General features: G+C 35.9%; 1 protein-coding gene across 2 annotated transcripts in view; it reads left to right on the plus strand.

Moving 5' to 3' along the window:
• The window catches only part of DLGAP1 (DLG associated protein 1), a 211,405-nt gene that overhangs the window by 162,071 nt on the left and 28,520 nt on the right, over positions 1-20,814 (plus strand). Inside the window, exons 5-6 of one of the 2 annotated variants that reach the window (XM_032222208.1) lie at positions 15,949-15,952; positions 18,267-18,637. In XM_032222208.1, the coding sequence (XP_032078099.1) occupies positions 15,949-15,952; positions 18,267-18,637 (375 nt within the window). The remainder of the gene's footprint in view (positions 1-15,948; positions 15,953-18,266; positions 18,638-20,814) is intronic. The other variant, XM_032222209.1, reaches the window with a different exon arrangement.

The raw sequence follows: 20,814 nt of genomic DNA on the forward strand, positions 1-20,814 counted from the left end.
TTACTTTTTATTTAAATTGGTTGTTTATTGGTGAATACAAGTTATCAAATCCCTTCAAAATCCCTTTTGCCCTTCTGCTGGTACATTTCTTTAATGCTTGTATTTCCTTTGTCCATGTCTATGTTCTTATTTTACCATCTTGATTTTAACATTAGGCAATCTAGGCAGGTCATCCAATTAATTTCCTCTTTATCCAACTTGCTTTGGGGTGTGGTGTGATATTTTTTTAAGCAAATGTGACCTATCTTGATTTTCATTACAGCTATACACTAAAACCATTGCATTTTGTAATTGTTTTCAATTTATTCATCAATATTCAAAACTTTTCTTTGAAGTTAGGGTTAACAATCCCAATTCACAGCTTTACCAATTTTAGGGTTGCCCTTTAAATTATTCACAAATATGACTGGACACTAAAAATTATTCAGTAAGATATTTAAATGACAGTTTATTATTGGTAAAAATTTAGCAAGTTCATATATTACACCGAGAGGTTCTATACTCTTTCCTGCATTAGGGCAACCAGGATTTCCAGAACTGTCATTGCTAAGCAGCGCTGTCACATAGTTTTTAAAATTATGATCAAATCACTTAATGATGAATTTCCTGTCCCAATAAGCTTCATTTGAAGGAGGTCCTGGATTGGATTGCTTCTATGCAGTCTATGTGTGCCAATCTCAGGGTACTCCTTGTTTTTTCTAAGAGCTCTGACAGATGAAATGCCAGAAGCAATGACTAATGCACCACTGTAAAAATATAAAGAATGAATGCCAGAACACAAGTAAGAGCCCATATTTGAGCCTATATCATAGGGATAAGAGTGGCAAGATGTTGTCATTTCTCCACCCTTATTGCATCTATCAATAGCTGCCAAACAGCCTTATTTAGACTAACCAATTGGTTGGGCTTGGACCACAGGATCATCTCCAGGTAATGGTGAAGAGTATTCAGGCTATAGACAAAGTTGCTTAGATTGACTGAGAACAAGTCCTGAAAGAGTTGCTCAGGGAACAATCTTGCGATGTTATCTGGACTGAGTTTGATTCTGTTCTGTACAAGGACATGGCAGACAAAAATTGTCTGTTAGACCTGCCAACTATTTGTTACATCCTGCTCCCTCCTTGCTTATTAAACAGCCTGGGAGGTGACCATGGGATGGATTCATGTGGCAATTTTGACCTTTCATAGAGAGGGTTGTCTAGCCTTGAGAGATAGTTATTCCTGAACCTTTCCCTGGCCGAGTTCTAATCTGTGGCAAGTGTTGTAGAAAAGGTGGTTGGATGGCATCTACAGAAGATCTTGGAGGAAAGAGTTATTTGGATGCATTTAAGTCTGTCTTCAGGCCAGGATACATTAAAGAAACATTATTACTCATATCCACTGATGGCCTGTGGCAGAGTTGGGATGGGGTGCATCCTTCCTACTGCTCCTTGTTTTCTCAGTGGCTTTCAATAGTATTAACCACAGTATCATTCTGGACTGATTGCAGAAGTTAAGAGTGGGCGGCATTGTGCTCCAGTGGTTCATCTCCTTCCTCAGTGACCATTTGCTGTCAGTACTGACGGGAAAAGAAATTGTGGATCCCTCATGTGCTGGGTGCCTCACGATTCAACACCCTTCTTGCTCCTGTTCAAAATCTACATTAAACCATTGGTGAGGTCACCTACCAGTTTGGGGTGTGGTATTATCAGTATGTGTTTTTTTTTCCGGAGATAATGTTTTTTATTTTCCATTTTTTCATTTTCATACACTCACATATATAATGTGCATAGCCAACGCCATACAACATTAAACAATAATCGCAGCAATTCCTCTTGTCAACAATACCCCCCAAAATAGAAACCAATATACCTCTTCCACTCTCCATACACCTCTTTCTTCCACCCCCTCCAACTTTCTATCTTCCCTCCATCATCCCCCTCTAGCCTACGTCCCCTCCCCCTCTACCACTCCTCTCTCCCGATCCACTCCCTCCCTTCCTTCTCACCTTCCCTCCCACCCTCTCTCCCATCCCTCTCTATCCATCTTTCTTCTATCCCACTCCTCCTCCCCTTGGTGTATTTCCACTATATGTCAATGTACTTAACTTATCCTATTTTTACAGAGAAATTAAAGAAAAACAGTATACATGTGAAGTCACATTACATTGAAATCTAACACATCGTATCTAACCTAGTATATATCCCTCCCTCCCCCCCACCCTCTCCCCCAACCCCCCACATCCTCCCCCCCCCTGAATTCCCAGAGCCCATACACGGTATAGATTTTTAACAAACACAGTCTAAAATATGTTGAGAAAAAAGAAATGAAAAAAAAAGTTAATAACATCTCTACATTGATCTTAGCTTCTTCTTGCTAAGCTAACTTTGAACAATTTAAACCATTCCTGATCTTAAGCATAGGCTATCTGGAATTTCTTAGTCCCATATTTGTTTTGTATATAGTCAATCCATTTTTTCCAGTCTCGTTTATATCTCTCATTTGAATGATCTTTAAGATATGCCGATTGTAACTTTCAATGTCCATTCTTGAGTTGTAGGCAAGTCTTCCTTCTTCCAGTATTGCGCCACCAACAGTCTTGCTGCCATTATTAGGTGCAGAATCAAGTTAGTCTCTACCACTGTAAAGTCAGTACTTATACCTAGTAAAAATAACTGAGGAGTAAACTTTATCCTTCTTTTAAAGATATTTTGCATAATCCACCATATTTTTAACCTTTTGGCAGGTCCACCATATATGAAAATATGTAGCATCGAGAGAACCACATCTCCAACATTTAGGCTGTAAATTTGGATACATAGAAGCCAGCTTTTTAGGATCTAAATGCCATCTATAGAACATCTTATAAAAAATTTCTCTCAGGTTTTGAGCTTGTGTAAATTTCACATTTCTTACCCAGATTCTTTCCCATGTATCCAACATTATTGGTTCTTCAATATTTTGAGCCCACTTTATCATGCAATCTTCAACTAATTCTGTTTCCTAATCCATCTGTATTAATACATTATATATCCTCTTTATATGAATTAAGCTTTGATCTCTTATTTGTTTAAACAAATTATCCTCAACTTGAATGAAACCAACATACTTATCAGTATGTTGATGATACCCAACTTTATATCTCTAGCCTGAAATGCACAGGTGAAACTGTTAGTGTATTGACTCCTGTCTGGAAGCTGTCTGGACAAGGCAGAACAGACTTTGGCATAAAAAGACTGGGCTATGGCTGTTTGGAACCCTTGAGATGGGGATGTCATCATCTTTGGTCTTGGATAGGGCTGCACTTCCCCAGTCAAGACTGGTGCACAACTCAAAGAGCAGATAGCAGCTGTGGCCAGGAGGACCTTTGCACAGATTCATCTTGTGTACTAGTTGTGCCCTTTCCTCAGTTGAAGGAATTTTTCAGTATCAGGATATTTTTTTTAAGGTGTGTGCATTTAATGTGATATTTTTCTTTCTTTAGTTTTATGCTCCCTCTTTAGGCAATAAAACTGAATAGAGGATGAAGGACTAACAGTAAATTCTTAATAAACCATTGGCTTAATCCTTTTGCTGTCATATAATGAGAGTTGGCCAAAGTCCTGTAAATTGAATATAGTAGTTCTTTTTAGGAATCTTAATCATTTAGGCTGTTGAATGTGCTGTAAGTTTTTAGTGACTTCGTCAATCAATGTTACATTACTATTAGGAATGCTTGTGGGTTTTAATAAAATGACCTGGTTTCTAGATTAATGAGTGGAATGGCATCCAGATATCACAGTATTTTCAGTGTCTATAAAATAATAAACGTGTAATTGTAGTTAAACACTAGAGGGAGATACTGTTCTTTTGAAGACTTTAGCAGAAGAGCTTTGAACTTCACAGAATTTATTGAATTTATTTATTCTGGAGTAAATGCAAATTAAAGATTTTTTAATCAACTTTATGGAGAAATGTTGACAACTTTAAATCCTAATAAACATTTTATAACTCTGTGACTATCATTTTAGCATAACAACAAGTCTTATTAGAATTCCATGTGAATTTTGAGTTGTTTGAGTTGAAATATTGGAAGGCTTTAAACTATTTCTTCTACCTTAAACACCATCCCAAGGCATGGGTTTTTCAGGCAGAACTCTGTCTTTTCCCCTTTGATAGACTGTATGATGATAATGAAAAATAGGACTTAAATATTCAAAATATTTCTCAAAAACATATATCAAGAAACAAATCTGAGTTCACTATTCAGCATTCTGAATAGTGAACCCTACCCATGCTACCTTCATATTTTTCCCCACTACTTGTGGAATCCTGAGAATGTAAGGAGATGTTCGATGCTACACTTACAGTGTTCCCAGAGAGATCATTTAGACTGATTTGCATCTCTCAGTTATTCAAAGATTGGTAGTGGTTGGGAATTATGCTGAAAACATGCCTAAGCAATATAGAGAACAGCAGAGATGGCTATTCCTGGATAAAGAGAATGGCATGAAAATTTGTGGTTGTAATAATTCTATACAAATTGATTCATTGATATAAAGAACAATCCAGGGATACTTTCTGTTTAGGGACTGATACATAACTCTGAATAATGTCTCTTTTGTACCATGGCAATAGTGCAGCATAAAATGGAGTTAGCATGTAACATATAATTTTATAGAGAATACCCACGCTTAAGAAAATGACACTGTATATATGAATCATATTCAGTTCTACTTGATTTTTCTAAGTGTGTTTTAAGCTAAAGATAGTTTTACCAAAGGAAGAAACAAACAAGCCTGAAGCCTTGGAATGCATGCATTTAATTTTGAAGTAGCAATGCCTTGACTGACCTCTGAGAAACATGATGAAACATAGCATTTGCAATTCTTTGAACTGGTATGGTAGCATGAGCTGCATGAAGCAGTTTGCCCTTATCTAAAAATCTGTTTGTTTCTTTTGAAAATCCAAAACAGTTCCACTAACACTAAGTGTTACTGTATTAAAGTGTTACCTATTGAAAAATAACTGGATTTGCCTAGAGATTATTTTTTCTTTTAGTCATATATGTTTTCTTGAAAGTCAAAAACATTACAAGAACTGTGAAATGCTCTAATAAAAAGGAAAATTCAGTTATACATTTCTCACATAGAACATTTCAATCTCACCATAACTTGATATCGATTTTTAAATTTCTTGCCACTAGAAATATCACAAAAGTTAATTGTTCTTATATTTAGTGGTAAAAGATTTTCTAAATTCTTATAATTTAGGATTTTTTTTTCTTGCCACTATTTCAGTGTCTGCTTAAGGGAAGGGAAGGTATTAAATTGAAGAATTATCTAATAATATTTTCAAAATGTAACAATCCAATTTTACACTTGATTTATTATATTTAATTGATTAATTAATTAGAAGCAAAAAAAATTGTCTGGGTATGATTACCTTCAAGTAAGCATGCAGGATTACATGCTTACTTTACATGCTCAAGTAAGCATGCACTACAATCCATTTACCCTTACTTGAGACAGTTCATATAACAAAACAGGAATAGTTTTTGGTGTGTGTGTTTGTGTGAGAGTGAGTGAGTGAGTGTACAATATGCATATTACAGTTATTTTTTTCTGTAGAATATATTATTGTCATGATTTTATGGCAAGTTTTAATATTTTGAAATAAACAGTTTTTAAATAATTGCTTATCAAATGGATTTGTAAATTACAGTTTTATTGCAAATTAGCTTCTTATATATGATATAGCTTCCCTTTGACAATTTTGTGGATTGTAATAAGTTGCAGCCTACTGCCCCAAAACCTTCTCAAAGAAATAATAGAATTCAGTGTGAATTTCTTCTTTTGTCCCAATCTAATGAGCAATGTATACCTGTTGCATTTTCCAGTATAGTAAGTCCAGATCAAGTTCCTGATTGATTTGTGGTTTTTGAAGCGAACCCTAATAACATCCATACATAATGACCTTCCTTTCCTTGGCAATTTTGCTTAGGAATTATAACTCTGAATGTAATCAATTCATTGATTTTTTTTCTTAATGTACTGTGCAATTAACAGCCACCAGTGGTTTATGTATTTGTTGAAATTTACAAATTTTCTGAAAAGAAAAATGCCTTTATAATATACATTTTTGTCTGGATTTGAGATTCCTGTGTTTTCAGATCCAGCTACAACCCCAGCTGCAAATGATCAAAAATCAGTTTCCTTTTCTCCTCTCATATCTCCTCCACTCAGCTCCACTGTTTCTCTAGTTACAACAGTACAGATTTTTAAAACATATAATTTGGAGCTTCTTTGCTAATTCAGCTCCTTTCCAGATGGGAAACCAGAGCAGCATGTCATATTTCTGATCTGAGAAAATAAATATCTGGGCATAAAGGCTGCAGAATCTCATTTTCTTCATTGATTGAAAAAAATTACTCTAGAGGACTGTCCTGTGATCAACAAGCAGAATTGGTAAGGGGAAATGGGCTTAAACTACTATAGAAAGGATATGAGTTCTGGCTGGAATCCCAGGTTTTTTCAGGAGATCAAAGGCTTTTTGCTTAGCTTGTGGAGCACTTGGAAGAGCAGCTGCCCAGTAGCTTGTCAGCATCCCGCTTCCCCTCTCTCCTCCCTCTTGACAGCAGCCAGCTGGTTCTCTTCCCTTCCCACATCAGCTATTCAGTTCTGTCAGCATCTTCCTTCCACCAGGACTTGCTGCTTTGTTCTGCCAATGCAATAGCAACAGTATCAATGATGGCACTATTTCAACTTCTTGCAGAATTCTTTCTCTGTGTATAGATGTATTGTCACTGTTAACCATATTAAAGGTTATTGCCGTATTCAAAAATGTAGTATGTTTCCTCAAGAAGGTGGTTGGATTTTGGAAACCAATGCTTATTTTTTTCAAATGTATATGTTGCTAAATCACTATTGACTCTAGTGACAGCAAGACTGTAGTCTCCTGTGGGTTTACTGCTGGGAGAGGTAAAGGAATAGCCATCTTGCTCAAACCCTGGTTGATGCCTTCAAAAACATACTTCCTTTTCTAATCACTTTTAGAAATTGTTTGTTAACTGCTTCACCACAATTAGGAACCTTTGGATTCATGCATATGAGTTACCTTTGAATCTTAGGGGGAGGGGGATTATATGCAAGTTTAAAGATTTTTTTTGTGTGTGTTTTGAATAAATAGCAAAAGAGCTGTTAGAACTTTTATTTTGGAAAATTACAAAAAGACTAAGGATCCAGAGGGATTTGAAATAAGATTTTGGAATTAATTATAAGTATTTTTTTTTCAGATGAAAATACTTTTATTAAAAGTCTTTTTTTAAAAAAAAAAATAAGGTGGAATTTTGAAGGTTGGACACTAGAGGGAACTAGAACGACTAAATATTAAAATTAAAGGAGAAGAATACTTAGATTTGACTTCTTATAGAATGGAACAAAATGTTTTGACATTGGACATATTGAAAGATAATTTTGAATAATGGATCCAGAAATTAATTTTAAGAGTGTCTGCCTTTATAGATAGACTGTATTTAAAATATATTATGGAAGAGGAACATGTTTTACCAGACAAGCCTGAGACTATTCAGTAAAAGGAAGGAACAAAAAATCGGTTTACTCAATTAAGATTAAAATAGATATGTTGTTATTTCTGGTAACCTTTAGTCTACTTTTGCTGATTTGGGACTGAAATGATGAAGTTTTTAACAATTTGTTTATCGATAAGAGATGACATATGGGAAGAATACATCTTTGTTGCATTTTAAGAGAAGGTGATCAGCTACTAAAATGCTAATTCACATCAACACTGGTCACCAGCACAGTGTGTGTGTGTGTGTGTGTGTGTGTGTGTGTGTGTGTGTGTCACATAAAAAGTTAAAGAAATTGTTAATATCTGTTTTCCTTACATAGGTTGCTAGTGTGTTCTCTTCTAAACAAAATATACTTTACAGTCACTCTCCTGGAGCATAATATATTATAGGACAGGAAAGAACAGAACTCAAGATGGCTAAAACAGGGTAAAATAAGCAGCTGTTTCCTGCATGTCCTCATGGGACAAATGAGAAGGCTGAAAAGCTATGTCTGAAGCTGTTTCATGCCAAATGTGGCACATATCCTAAACTCTAAGTACATATTAGCAACTTCTGTGATTTTTTTTAATTTTAAACAAAAATGAAATCTAATGTTCTGTGGATTTTACAGTTTATACAAATATGTGTGAAAACAGAAATACAACTGCAGATTTGAATTAAAAATAAGTTCCGAAAATGTAGCTATGCCCCTATCTTTTAGCTTATGAAGTGGGTAAGGTTACATAAAAGAGATTTTTCTTCTGCATTTGTATTAATAACTTCAATGAAGAGGTGGATAGATGCTTATCAAATTTGCAGATGACACAAAATTGGATGAATGTCTAGGATATGAACAATCAAAACAATCTCAATAGATTAGATGTATGAAATGAACGTATCAAAATAATAATGAATAGTATTAAATGCAAAGATGTATATATAGGAAACAAAAATCCAGTGCACAGACATATGATGGGACATATTTGGCTTGATTCAAATAATTGGAGAAAATATTTCGAAATACTGAAGGATTGTGAATTAAATATAGGTCAGCAGTGTGGCCCACAGTTTGATAGGCAATGAGCACATTCCTGGGTCTATGCCAGACTCTCATAAGCTTTTTCTTTAAACTCGCTTTCATTATCTTCCAGTACTGAAAATCATGGTTTGATTCCTAAGGATCCCACTATTCCTAAGGTGACCAGATTTTCAGATTGGTAAAGAGGGACACCTTTGAGCCGGGAGGGGGGGGGGGGCTTGATTAAAATTTTTACATGGAGCAACAAAAATTTTCATACAACGCAAAAATAGTATTGTAATTTTTTTTATTTCAACATAACTACAATTTAAAAATATAAATTGTAACTGTTGCCAAACATCAAAATTTTGATCGCGTGACCATGAGGATGCTGCAAGGGTCACTAAGTGTGAAAATGGTCACTAAGTGTGAAAAATCGTCATCAGTCACTTTTTTCAATGCCATTGTAACTTTGGTCACTAAGCCCATTATACCACCTTTCTTGCCACAGTTCTTAAGTGAATAACTGCAGCTGATAAGTTAGTAGCATAAGTGAATCTGGTTTCCCCATTTGACTTTGTCAAAAGGTGATTATATGACCCCAGGACACTGAAACCATCATAAATACGAATCTGTTGCCAAACATCAAAATTTTGATCACGTGACCATGAGGATGCTGCAACGGTTGCTAAGTGTGAAAATGGTCGCTAAGTGTGAAAATGGTCATTAGTCACTTTTTTCAATGCCATTATAACTTTGGTCACTATACCACCTTTCTTGCCACAGTTCTTAAGAGAGTAACTGCAGCTGGTATTTTGTATTTTGGATAGAATCTTTTTTTAAATAGTCCAAGACAATTTAAAAAAAGAATCCACACAGAATAAAAGTATTTAAAAAAATCCTATGCACAATAAATAAAATATTATTTTAAAATACATTAAAAAAATAAAAGAAAAAAACCCAGCTCACTTACCAGCAGGCAAGCACATATAATGTTCAGACTGTAAAACTCCTAGGAATATTTTTTTTAACCTAAAATATTGCTTCACAGACCTACCAGAATTATCTAATTACCTAATTCTGGCAGGTTGACCAAAAGATCTTATCTATAATCAGTAGATTAGAATTAATGATAATAATTACAATAAGGATATAGTAAGCATCAGAAAAAATGCCCCCCCTGCTGCTGATTTCCCCTTCTGCACCATTTTTTTTATAAGTGCCAAATTTCCAAAATTAGGTTTGATTCATGACCAAATCAGTTTGCGACCAAAGTTATGGAACAAATTATGGTTGTGACCAGAGGTTCTACTGTATTCATGCCTTTACATACTCTATACCACCTCAAAATGTTGCACAGCCTTCATAAGTTTCTAATACAGATAAAATTAAATACAACATCAAAACCATAAAAAAGTAAAATTAACCTGGCTGGAAAATCCTATGCCTGTCTTGCTATTATTACTGACACATTTGCTGCAGTATTTGATGGCTAAAAGAAAAAAAAATATTGTTAAAGTGTGTATTATGTTCACTCCCATGTCTTGTCTGCTGCGTTGATTTTGAATTCATTAAAAGAGCTTATTTTACATCAAATCCCTCTCATATTATTCTCCTATGTTCAATAAATAGCAGTTAGACTTATATACCGCTTCATAGGGCTTGCAGCCCTCTCTAAGCGGTTTACAGAGTCAGCATATTGCCCCCAACAACAATCCGGGTCCTCATTTTACCCACCTCGGAAGGATGGAAGGCTGAGTCAACCCTGAGCCGGTGAGATTTGAACAGCCGAATTGCAGAACTGCAGTCAGCTAAAGTAGCCTGCAGTGCTGCATTTAACCACTGCACCCTAAGGGACAGCATACTATACATGAAATTCCTGTAACTGTATATTTAGTAAATTGTGGAGCTGAGTTTATCCAATTAACTCAGTTTTTGGACTTGAGTAATCACATACAATAAAGGAAATAAAACTATTTAGAATGAAGTGTAGTTGGATATTTGTGATTAAGGGTATCATGCAGAAACAATTATCGTTTTGATCAGGAAAATACCCTAAAAAAAAACCTTTTGTTCTTTCAGGGTTTTTTTAAACCTTGCTTTGGGAACAAAAACCATTCTTGCTACTACAGATATTTGCAGATATCAATTCAATGATTTTCCCATGGCACATCATAGTGTTACACATATTGTTTTGAATTAAAAAAAACAGCAGCTGCACATTTTTAAAAACCTACATTATTTTAAAATACATTAAACAAATAAAAGAAAAAAATCCAGCTCACTTACCAGCAGGCTTGCACTACAAGTCAACCCAGAATGATATAGATGTTAATACAAAGAACTGAGCAAATTGAAATGGTGAAATTAGTCAAGGAAATATTTTTAAAAGAAACTTTGCCACCATTTTGGAGCAGACCTCCAACCTCCGTGTCCCTCCCCCCGGAAAATCCAGGAAGTAACACTCTGACCTCTCTAGCCACGTGGAGCTCTATGCTACTTGGTCATTTTTTTCTTATAAAATGAGGTAAAAAGGGGCGCGGGGGGGTCCGTTTTGTTGCTTTAACGTTTTAATATCTTCAGTGAAAGTACTGAGACAGAGAGAGAGAGGGATTAGACAGGGTGTCTTTTGTCTTGCCCCGGTTAGGATTTCTTAAGCAAATCCACTGGGGTTTCAACATGAAGCCAGAAAATTGGGACTTTTTAAAAATGCTCCGGGACACGGGAAAAATTGTTATAAAGCGTGATTGTCATGCTGAAATCGGGACGTCTGGTCACCTTAACTATTCCAGGAGTGTCAAACTCAATTTCATTGAGGGCCACATCAGGGCTATGGTTGACCTTGGGTGTGGCTGACTGGGTGGATGTGGTCAACTGGGTGGGTGTGGCCAGCTTGACACCACACCCCAAACTGCTGGTATTTTTCCTCTTCACATTGGATAGACCAGGCCGAAGCCACACTGGCCTGATGTTTCCTCTTCGCATTGGGTAGACCAGGCCGAGATCACACTGGCCTGATGGTTCCTCTTCACATTGGGTAGACCAGGCCGAAGCAACGCGGGTAGACTGGGCTGAAACAATGCAGGCCGGCTCCTTACATTTTCCAGGACAGCCCCGCAGTGCAGGGATGTGTTTCATATCCCTGCACTATTCAGTTTCATCAAATGATCCTAAGGGTAGTGAAGCAAGGAAGAAAACTCCCTATCAACTTTCCTAAGATGATGTAACATATGAGATAATATTATATATCTCTGTCATAGAGATATATCTCTCTGTCTTGCTTGCCTTTTAACTTTCCTCCAGCCACTGATAACTTTGGATTACTATTTTCTGCATCTTTTCTGCCCCATCCCCACCCAGCATCATTTTTGAAATACAATTAGATTTACATGATAATATTTCAAGTATGGTCACACCATGTGTACAGGAAATAGTGCCTTTGACAGTTGAACATTCTACACACTATGGAAGTCATCCTCACAACTGTTTTCCAGTCAATGAGGAAAAAAGATTATGATTTAATGACATTTAATGACATTTATAAACTCAGTGATATATGTAACATCTTACTTCTTTATGAAAGTAAACAAATCCTTATAAAGTTCTGAAAGGACAGAGACAAAGACTAGATTAGGTGACAGCTTTTGCTTCACAGGCGTTTTGAATAAATGGTCAGATTTCAAGTTTCACACCTTTTTACACTTAAACAAAGAACAATGTGGCAATACAATACCACGTAATACAATACCAGAAAAGTAGTTTAAGCAACTGGCAATTAATTACATGTTTAATACAAGAAGATTTGCATTTGCTCACTTATGAATGTGTTTTTAATAATAGTAAAGCTATGTTTTCAATGATGGAAATTGCAGATAACTTCAAAAAAAATACCGATGCAACTAAACCATTGCTTTTTCAGGTATACAAAAATCTTCATAATTCCATGCGTACTTGTTTCAGAAAATATAAGAATTAGCCAGTGGTGGGCTGCTGCCGGTTCCGACGGGTTCACCTGGAACAGTAATTGGGAGCACCAGTTGGCCCTGCTCACCTGCACTGATGCTATCCGGTCCTAGATAACTCACTTTCTGGCTTGCTTGCCCCACCCGCAGCCCAGCTGATTTGTGTGCCTCACGCATTCTACTAACCATAGCTGACCTATGTGCAAGAAGCCTCCTCCATCGGAAAAGCTTTGTTTTTGGTGCTGCACGCAAGCGCAAAATGTGTGTTCATGCACGCTCACGTCTTTGGCGAATCGGTTGTTAAACTGTGTGCACCCACTTCTGGAATTAACTCAGTAAAAGTCTCCTAATTCCTAAGAGTAATTTCTGCGTTGCAATAATATATTCCTACCAGAGAATTGAGCTTTTCAAGCAAACACAAGTGTCAGGTGGCAAGGATGGGCTATGAAACTCAGCTAAGGTTGGCATTTCAGATTTGCTTGGTAGGGAAAGAGAGAGTAAAAGATCATAAAGTGGATCTAAGAAGATTTCTTGAACAGGGTGTTGTGGTTTCATGTTCTATTTTGAAAGACTGAAACTTCATAGAAGGCTGTATTTGTTTTAAAGATGTGTCCCTAAGACCTTATAGTGGCAGGTGTGAATGGATTTAATCAAATTCCCTCCTACTCTGGTGTGTCAAGAGATTGTCTTCTGATATTTGCAAATTATCGTTGGCTCCCTTCTTCATTACATAACAGGTCTCTTACCTATAGCATCCATTGGTATTAGCACTTTGGAAATCTAACATGTAGTGAGTCTATCTTCAGAGAGCTCTTCACACTTCTTTACATGTGCCAAGCTCCTTTGTTATGGCAAGAGATAGGCTTAAGAGAAAAAGCAAATGGAAAGCTCTTCTCTTAGCACATTCATTGTTAATGCCAACGTTGGCTTGGCAACCTTCATGTAACCTAGGTTCCCTAGTACTTTGACTGAATCTTTTACTTGCTGAAGCAATAGAGAGGGTTACTTAGTTGGCATTAACTAAGATATTGTACAATAGATTGTTGGAAGCACTGATTTATTAGAATGGTTTTATCTAGGTCCTGAGGTGATCACAACTGAATTGTCAATAGGGATCATTTTTTGTGTAGTTGGTATTCAGATTTAACCAGGAATCTATTATCCTAGATAGCAGTATGAAAGTTATTTCTGGGCATTAAGAATCTTGAATTTGTGTTTAATGTATTTCGTGGGGAAACTAAAACTGACTACAATCATTAATAGAAGTAGCAGATTAATGTACTTACAAAATACATACCCTGTTTCCCCCAAAATAAGACCTCCCCGGATAATAAGCCCAATCGGGCTTTTGAGCATATGAGCTAAAATAAGCCCTCTACCAAAATAAGCCCTCCCTAAAAATATTGCAATACAGCAACAGCCATGAGGTGACCACGCTCGCTGTCTCCTGCACCTCAAAAATAATAAGATACTCCCCAAGTGCTTATTTTGGTGGTCAAAAGAAATAAGACCCTGTCTTATTTTCAGGGTAACACAGTACTCTAAATGTGTGGGTTGTTTTTTTTACAAAATATTGATACAACTTGAACTTTATATCTTGGTTTCTTCTTTTTTAGATTGTAAAATGATCTATTGGTAATCTGTTTGATGTATCTAAATACCAAGGCTCTTCTTGCATCACAAAGACAACAAATAGTTTTTCTAAATCAGAGCCCATTTATGAGACACAGCATGTCATTCTGAACTGCTGCGTATATTGTCATACCTAAGAATGAAGGACAACATGTAATTTCTGAGTAGTTTCCATTCTATTGTTTGCCTACAAATAGAAATCTTGCCAGACTAAAACAATTATCTGCATAACTATAGATATACTCTATGTCCTGCTAGAGCAGAACTGTCTTTGCCCTCTTCCTGCCTATTAGACATTTGAGGCTCTGCTGCCTCTTTTCCCTCTGGGAGACAGCCTTTCCCTACTGAGACGCCATACTACCTTCCATCACAATATTTGCATATACTGTAGGTATAATGAAAGACAAACAGTTTGCTTTTGAATCAGTTTGGTTCACTCCTAGTGACAGCCTGAAAAAGTTAGTGAGACTGATTTGGCAAGAAGTTGGAAGTGGTTTGCAATTGCCTCTTCCTCAGTTGAGAGAGAGCGCCTGGGCCAAGGTCACCCAGTTGATTTTATGCTAAAGGCAAGACCAGCCGGATGTCTTAACCACTATACCAAACTAGTTTTCTATAATGAGAGAGTACATGTTCAAATGTAATAAAATGACATAATTAAAAAAAATGTCTGGTTAGGTATTGTTTCTTTTCAACAATCTTCACTTCTTTCTTGCTGAGAACTGACAAACATCTCCATTTGCACAGCTGCTAAAATAAACAAATCAAGACAGCAATAAACTGTTCTTTTTCTGCCAAGTGTAAAGTAATTTGCAACCACCTGAGCCCTAAAATTCAAAGCCTTTGAACTGCAATCCATTAAGCCTTTCCATGTTAGTAACTCTCAACTGAAACAAAAAATAGATATATTTTTTTTCCAAATTTGCCTCTTTTTCTCTTCTCTTATTTCTTGTATGTGACTTCCACATGCTTTCTGTTATTTTCTACTCTGGCCGTTTCTAAATAAATATTTTAGTATTTCCTATCAGTACCCAGTTCATCAATATAGTCAATTTTTCACAGTTTCTCAAATTTGTGTATATAAACTTCCACCTTTTTAAACATGAGCTACTTTCTTTCCCAGTCAGCTTAAACACAAACCTTCTGTTCAGCCAGAACTCTTGAGTTAACAGAGCTGTTTTGTATATTAGTCTATTATATATCTGTTAGCCAAACTTTTTATTATGTCATGGAAGTTGGCATAAAGTTTCATTTCCTGAAACCAGGCAAAACTGAGAGTTTTTCATGGAATAATAGGAATATTGTCTTTATTTTTCTCTGGCTCCTCTATGAATAAACTTCCTGGTCACTTCCATCATTTTTATTTGTTTAGCATTTTGTCATCTTCAGAACATAACTAAACTTCTCAGTCAGGTGCCCACCATATCTCCTACATTTGTGATTCATGGATTGTGCAAGCCTGTGCTTCACAGTCCATAACAGCTATACAGTATGTGTGTATATTTGTACTTTTAACTTTATTTTCTTTTGTAATTAATGACTGGCACTCCTTGTTTCAAATTCCTGTCCCATGACTAAGTTATCTAAATACACTAACTGTTAAAGAAATTTCCTCTTGGTCTAAATATTTGCCCTTCAGGTAACATAACTGAAGTAAAAAAATCCCCATTTAGTTGTTTTAAGAATTATGGGAAGATTAAGATTGAAGTTATGCACAACATAGTGGAACATGCCAGATTAAGGGAAAATGACACATGAACTCTTGTTTTTCCCATTTTTGCATTTGAGCAAGCAAGAGAAGGATGAAGGAAAGTAACTCTATCCCCAGAATGTACAAGTTTTCTAAAAGCAGCCAGTTTATTAGCCACCTCTCTCCATTTAGTTGAACTGACTGACATTTGTTCTGGCCATCATTCACCCTAGCCAAAAAGGGAGTTGTTTCTTTTCTCTGAAGATTTCACACATTGCCTTGCAGTTGCCTTGCCCTGCCAATTTCACTTGGCTCCAGAATAACAACAACAAAATTATTGCATCTCTAAAAAAAGCCAACCTTTTTTAAAATGTTGCCGTTTACATAAAATGAAATGCCTTTTAAAGAATCAGCATGTTGCCATGATTTAAGTTGCTAGGATCTTGTTTGGAAATAAATCCAAGGCATGTACTCCATTTGCTTTTTGGAGCTTAGGCACCTGAAGATCTCTGGCCAGTGCTGACTTTTAGAAACTTCCACTGAAACTTTTGGCTTGTTTTGTAGTTCCAGCACAGGAACAGCAAATAATGCGCATCATTTCCAGTACAAAAGCCTGAAGTTTTCTACCCACCTTTCTGCCCCCACACTCCACCCACATGATTTGCTTTCTGTCTGCTTCTGAACTTTATATGAACTGAAAGATTGCATTATCTAAAGGAGTGCGTTCAAACAGCCTTGCTTTTGTAACTTTCTCTTCCTGTTCCTCTTGTCTTAATACATAACATTACTTGAGCGTTGTATTAACTGAAGGATTTCTGACAAACTCAGAAAGTATTTACAAGAATCACTTTAATATTTGGGGGTGGATGTGGGTATCTGTATATAGTATTTCATACGAGAAAGTGAATTATTTCTTTGTACTGCAAAAAGATAATGGGAAGACTGATAGGAGACCATATACTAATTATAAAAAGTTCAATACTTTCTTTTAGCATTTGAATTTGAGCAAATATGAAACTGGAAATGAAAGGAAATTCTAAAGAGAATATTGGTCAGTGGAAAACAAAAATGAGTTCTTATCAACTTGTGAGCTTGTATTTTCAGTGACAAATAAGCAAATTCATGTCTGAAAATTAAAACAAATTCATATTTGTAATACCTGCTTAATTCAATTTGCATTGGCATTTTTTAATATATAACTTACTTCATCCATAGCATGAAATTATGTTACGGACAATAACACATTTTTATACCAATATATAGTATATTAGATATACTGTAGTCCTTACTTTACAATGGCAATTAGAACTGCAATTGCCATTATTAAGCAACAATCATAAAGTACAAAGCAGAATGTCACTTGAGTGTGCCACCCAGCAGTGGCAATTCTGGCAATCCAAGTCACCATTATTAAGCAAGGACCACGTGGGTCATTAAGCAAGTACCCTTGTGATTGCAACTTCCAACTTTCTGCTGACTTGTGGGAAGCCAGCAGGGAACAATAGAAATCATGTCCTTGATTTTCTGCTGCATCCTAATCACCATCCAAGCACTGGGTGCCCAGAACATGATCATGTGGCTACAGGAATGCTGTGATGGCTGAAACTCCAAAGACAAGGATAAGTTCATTCAGCACTATTGTAACTTTGAATGGTCACTGAACAAAGGGTCATAACCCTAGGAATACTTACACTGTATTAATATATACTATATTAACATATATCAGAATATGTTGTCCAAAAGGGAGTGTAAGTTTTTTTAATGCCTAATGACAAGTATAAGAGTTCTGAAATGAAAAACATGTTTTTAGATATAAGCAGAAATTATTTCACTTGCGTGCTCATATTAACATTCACTTACTTTGAACTGATTCATAGAACATTAAAATCGATATCCATTGTTGCTCAAGGGAATGCAAATCTAATTAAATATGTATAAATTTAATTATCACTTGATATCAAAATTTTCAAGAAGCAGGATTATTTGAATTTGAAGTATTACTGTAATGCCAGAATGACCTTGAATAAAACAGAATAGAATAAACAGAAAATTCTATAATTCAGTTTTACGCAAGTAGGGCAGCACAGAGATGTACAGTTAAAATTATATGATAAAGTGCTTCTGCCTCTTGATTATGGTTAGTAATAAATAATGTATTATTTGAATGGGATTAGTAGTTTATCATATTTGTTAATGGTAATTATAAATATTATAAACAAATATGTACTACCAATAAAGTCTAACTATCTGTATATTAACCATATTTAAATGTTGCAATTTTTAAAAAGTATTTTATTTCTGTGTTTCTAAACTTGGTCACAAAGTTTTAGTGACTTTATGGTAGAAGGTTTTCCATTCCTGTATAAACAAATTGTTATTATGTTTTTATGAAAAAAGAATACTAATTACATATGTCCATATGTGTTTGCATTGTAGTTTCCTCTTGCATTACCACCTATAAGAAGACACCACCTCCTGTCCCACCAAGAACCACCACCAAACCTTTTATTTCCATCACAGCCCAGAGCAGCACAGAATCTGCCCAAGATGCCTACATGGATGGACATGGACCAAGGGGCGATATCAGTCAGTCAGGACTTAGCAATTCTACTGAAAGCTTGGACAGTATGAAAGCACTCACTGCTGCTATTGAAGCAGCTAACGCACAGATCCATGGTCCTGCCAGTCAACATATGGGCAACAACACAGCTACTGTCACCACCACTACTACCATTGCAACAGTAACTGCAGATGACAGAAAAAGAGATCATTTCAAGAAAAACAGATGTCTGTCCATTGGAATTCAGGTATAAACAAAATAAATCTTACAGTTCTATGTCTTAACTGGTGTGGAGAGTCATTTTTCAGCCACTCGGACAGGCCAATCATTAAACTCTTGGTTTTGGTTGTTCCCCTATTTTATTTTGGTTTTGGTAACTCATGGCAATTAGAATCACTTTAAGCCTTCAGTTTTCATTCATTATATGTAAGGATTTATTGAAGCTTCTAGCTGTTTAACATATTCTTATTTGAATGAGCACATAGGAACCTAAACCTCTGATTCATAACCCTGCAGGAGTGAGGAAATCATGAATGAAATCATTGAAAGGGAATGTGTAAAGCAGTGATTTACACTGCACTATCACCAGAGACATGTTTTCTGCCAGTTTAGCTGAATTGTCACTGCTTATTCATGCATCACATGTTACTCACTTCAGTGCAGTAGCTTTGTTCTATTTAGCTGTTTAAATCAGCAGGGAGGGCCCAAGGATGGTCTGTCTGATTCACCCTGTTTTAAATAAATTATACTCTGAGTTTATTCAAACAGATGAGAAACTAACTTTCTCCCTAAAATGACCAGCTTCACCATGGGATGAAGTATTTACCTGGGTGATCCTCTGTCTTTGCATTTTGAAGCTAAGCGCCCTTTTCAGTTGAAAGCACAAGATCAAATGGAACAATCCTAAACATTAAAAAAGAAATTATTGCTCTTACAAAAGGTTCCGGAATCTACAGAGCAGACAAACTGTTGCAGTGGCTTTAGGGAAGTCTTTGAACAAGGTGAAACAGACAGCCTAGCAAACAGTGGTAGTTGATCTTGTTTCTAATGTTGTATTTTATCCACTCTTTCTCTAAGCAGGATGGCACATATGAGTTTTCCCCCCTCCAATTTCATCTTTCCACATCTTTCTGATTATGCCGAAGTGAGTTTAGTGGCTGAACAGAGGTTTTCATCCAGTTCCCGATTCTAATCTGGCTCCCTAAAAACACCTGTCAAATTATCTCAGTTGTCACTCCTTGTACAAATAGATTAGATTTTTATTACACTGGCAGAGCAAGAAATTCAATAAATAAAACTTAACTAAAGTCCAGGCCAAGAAAGAATATAAATGAGATACAGTTCCTTTATTATATCAGAGCTACGGTTAATATTATTTGCCCTGCTTAGAATTAAGGCAGACTATTCTTTGTTATCTTACTATTTTTCTTCAGAACTTTGCTTTTTAAATGAATTACCAATCACAGATGGGCAGGCTGTTAACAATTCAAGTAACCTCTTTTCTTTTCCTTGTGGTCAACAGGCTGTTAAGCTGGGATGTACAAACATTTAGAATTATGAATGTTGTTTAAACAACTATCAAGCCACTTAAGGCTATAGTTTATTTATGTGGAAAGAAAGAAAGGATATATTATTTGCAAATTTTCCTACACAAAAGTAGGAAGGGAGGCTACACTAAAGGTAGCAATTTCTTGGAAGGTACAATAAAAAACCCATTGCAACTCTTTCTCCGATACCTTGTGTTGTTAATCTATACATTTCTCCTGTTTCTTATTGGAATTTGGATTTCATATTACAGTGAAGTTTTCCAGAAAAGATGATGTTATACCAGCAGTGTTTCTCCTCAACTATAGGTTTGTCCAAGGAAACAAACAAATTCTAAGAAATGTAATATTCAATAGATACATGAGCATAGTTGGCATTTGAAAAATGGATCTTACTATGAAGCTAGTTATACATTTACCCTTAAAAAGGGAATAAGCAGATAAGCAAACTACCCATTATTTTTTAATGTATATGCTGTCTTTCTCCAAAAAGTTTAAAGAGGCACTAATAGTAATTTCCTATAGCAAATCTACAAGGAGTTAAGCTGAGAGGTAGTGGTTGGTTTAAAATCCAGTAAGCTTCATGGTAAAATAGGATCCTGAACTGGTCTCCAACACTCTGCTATTGTATGATATTGATTCTCATTCTTCTCATCCTGGATATAGTGGCTTATATACAATAGAGCACTTTCCATTTCCTGTTGATTATAGCCAGGAATCAAATCCACCTACTATATGGTTGCCATTCTAGAACACTTTCTAGTCTTCAGGTGCGACTGTGTAAAGAACAGGGAACTACCGAACTGCATCTGAAGAAGAACAGCTAAAAAATGTTCTTCTCCTGTGATATGTTTTGTTATTTTTAGGAACTAAATCACTG

This window comes from Thamnophis elegans, chromosome 8 (genome assembly GCF_009769535.1).
Source record: "Thamnophis elegans isolate rThaEle1 chromosome 8, rThaEle1.pri, whole genome shotgun sequence".
Classification (NCBI taxonomy): domain Eukaryota; kingdom Metazoa; phylum Chordata; class Lepidosauria; order Squamata; family Colubridae; genus Thamnophis; species Thamnophis elegans.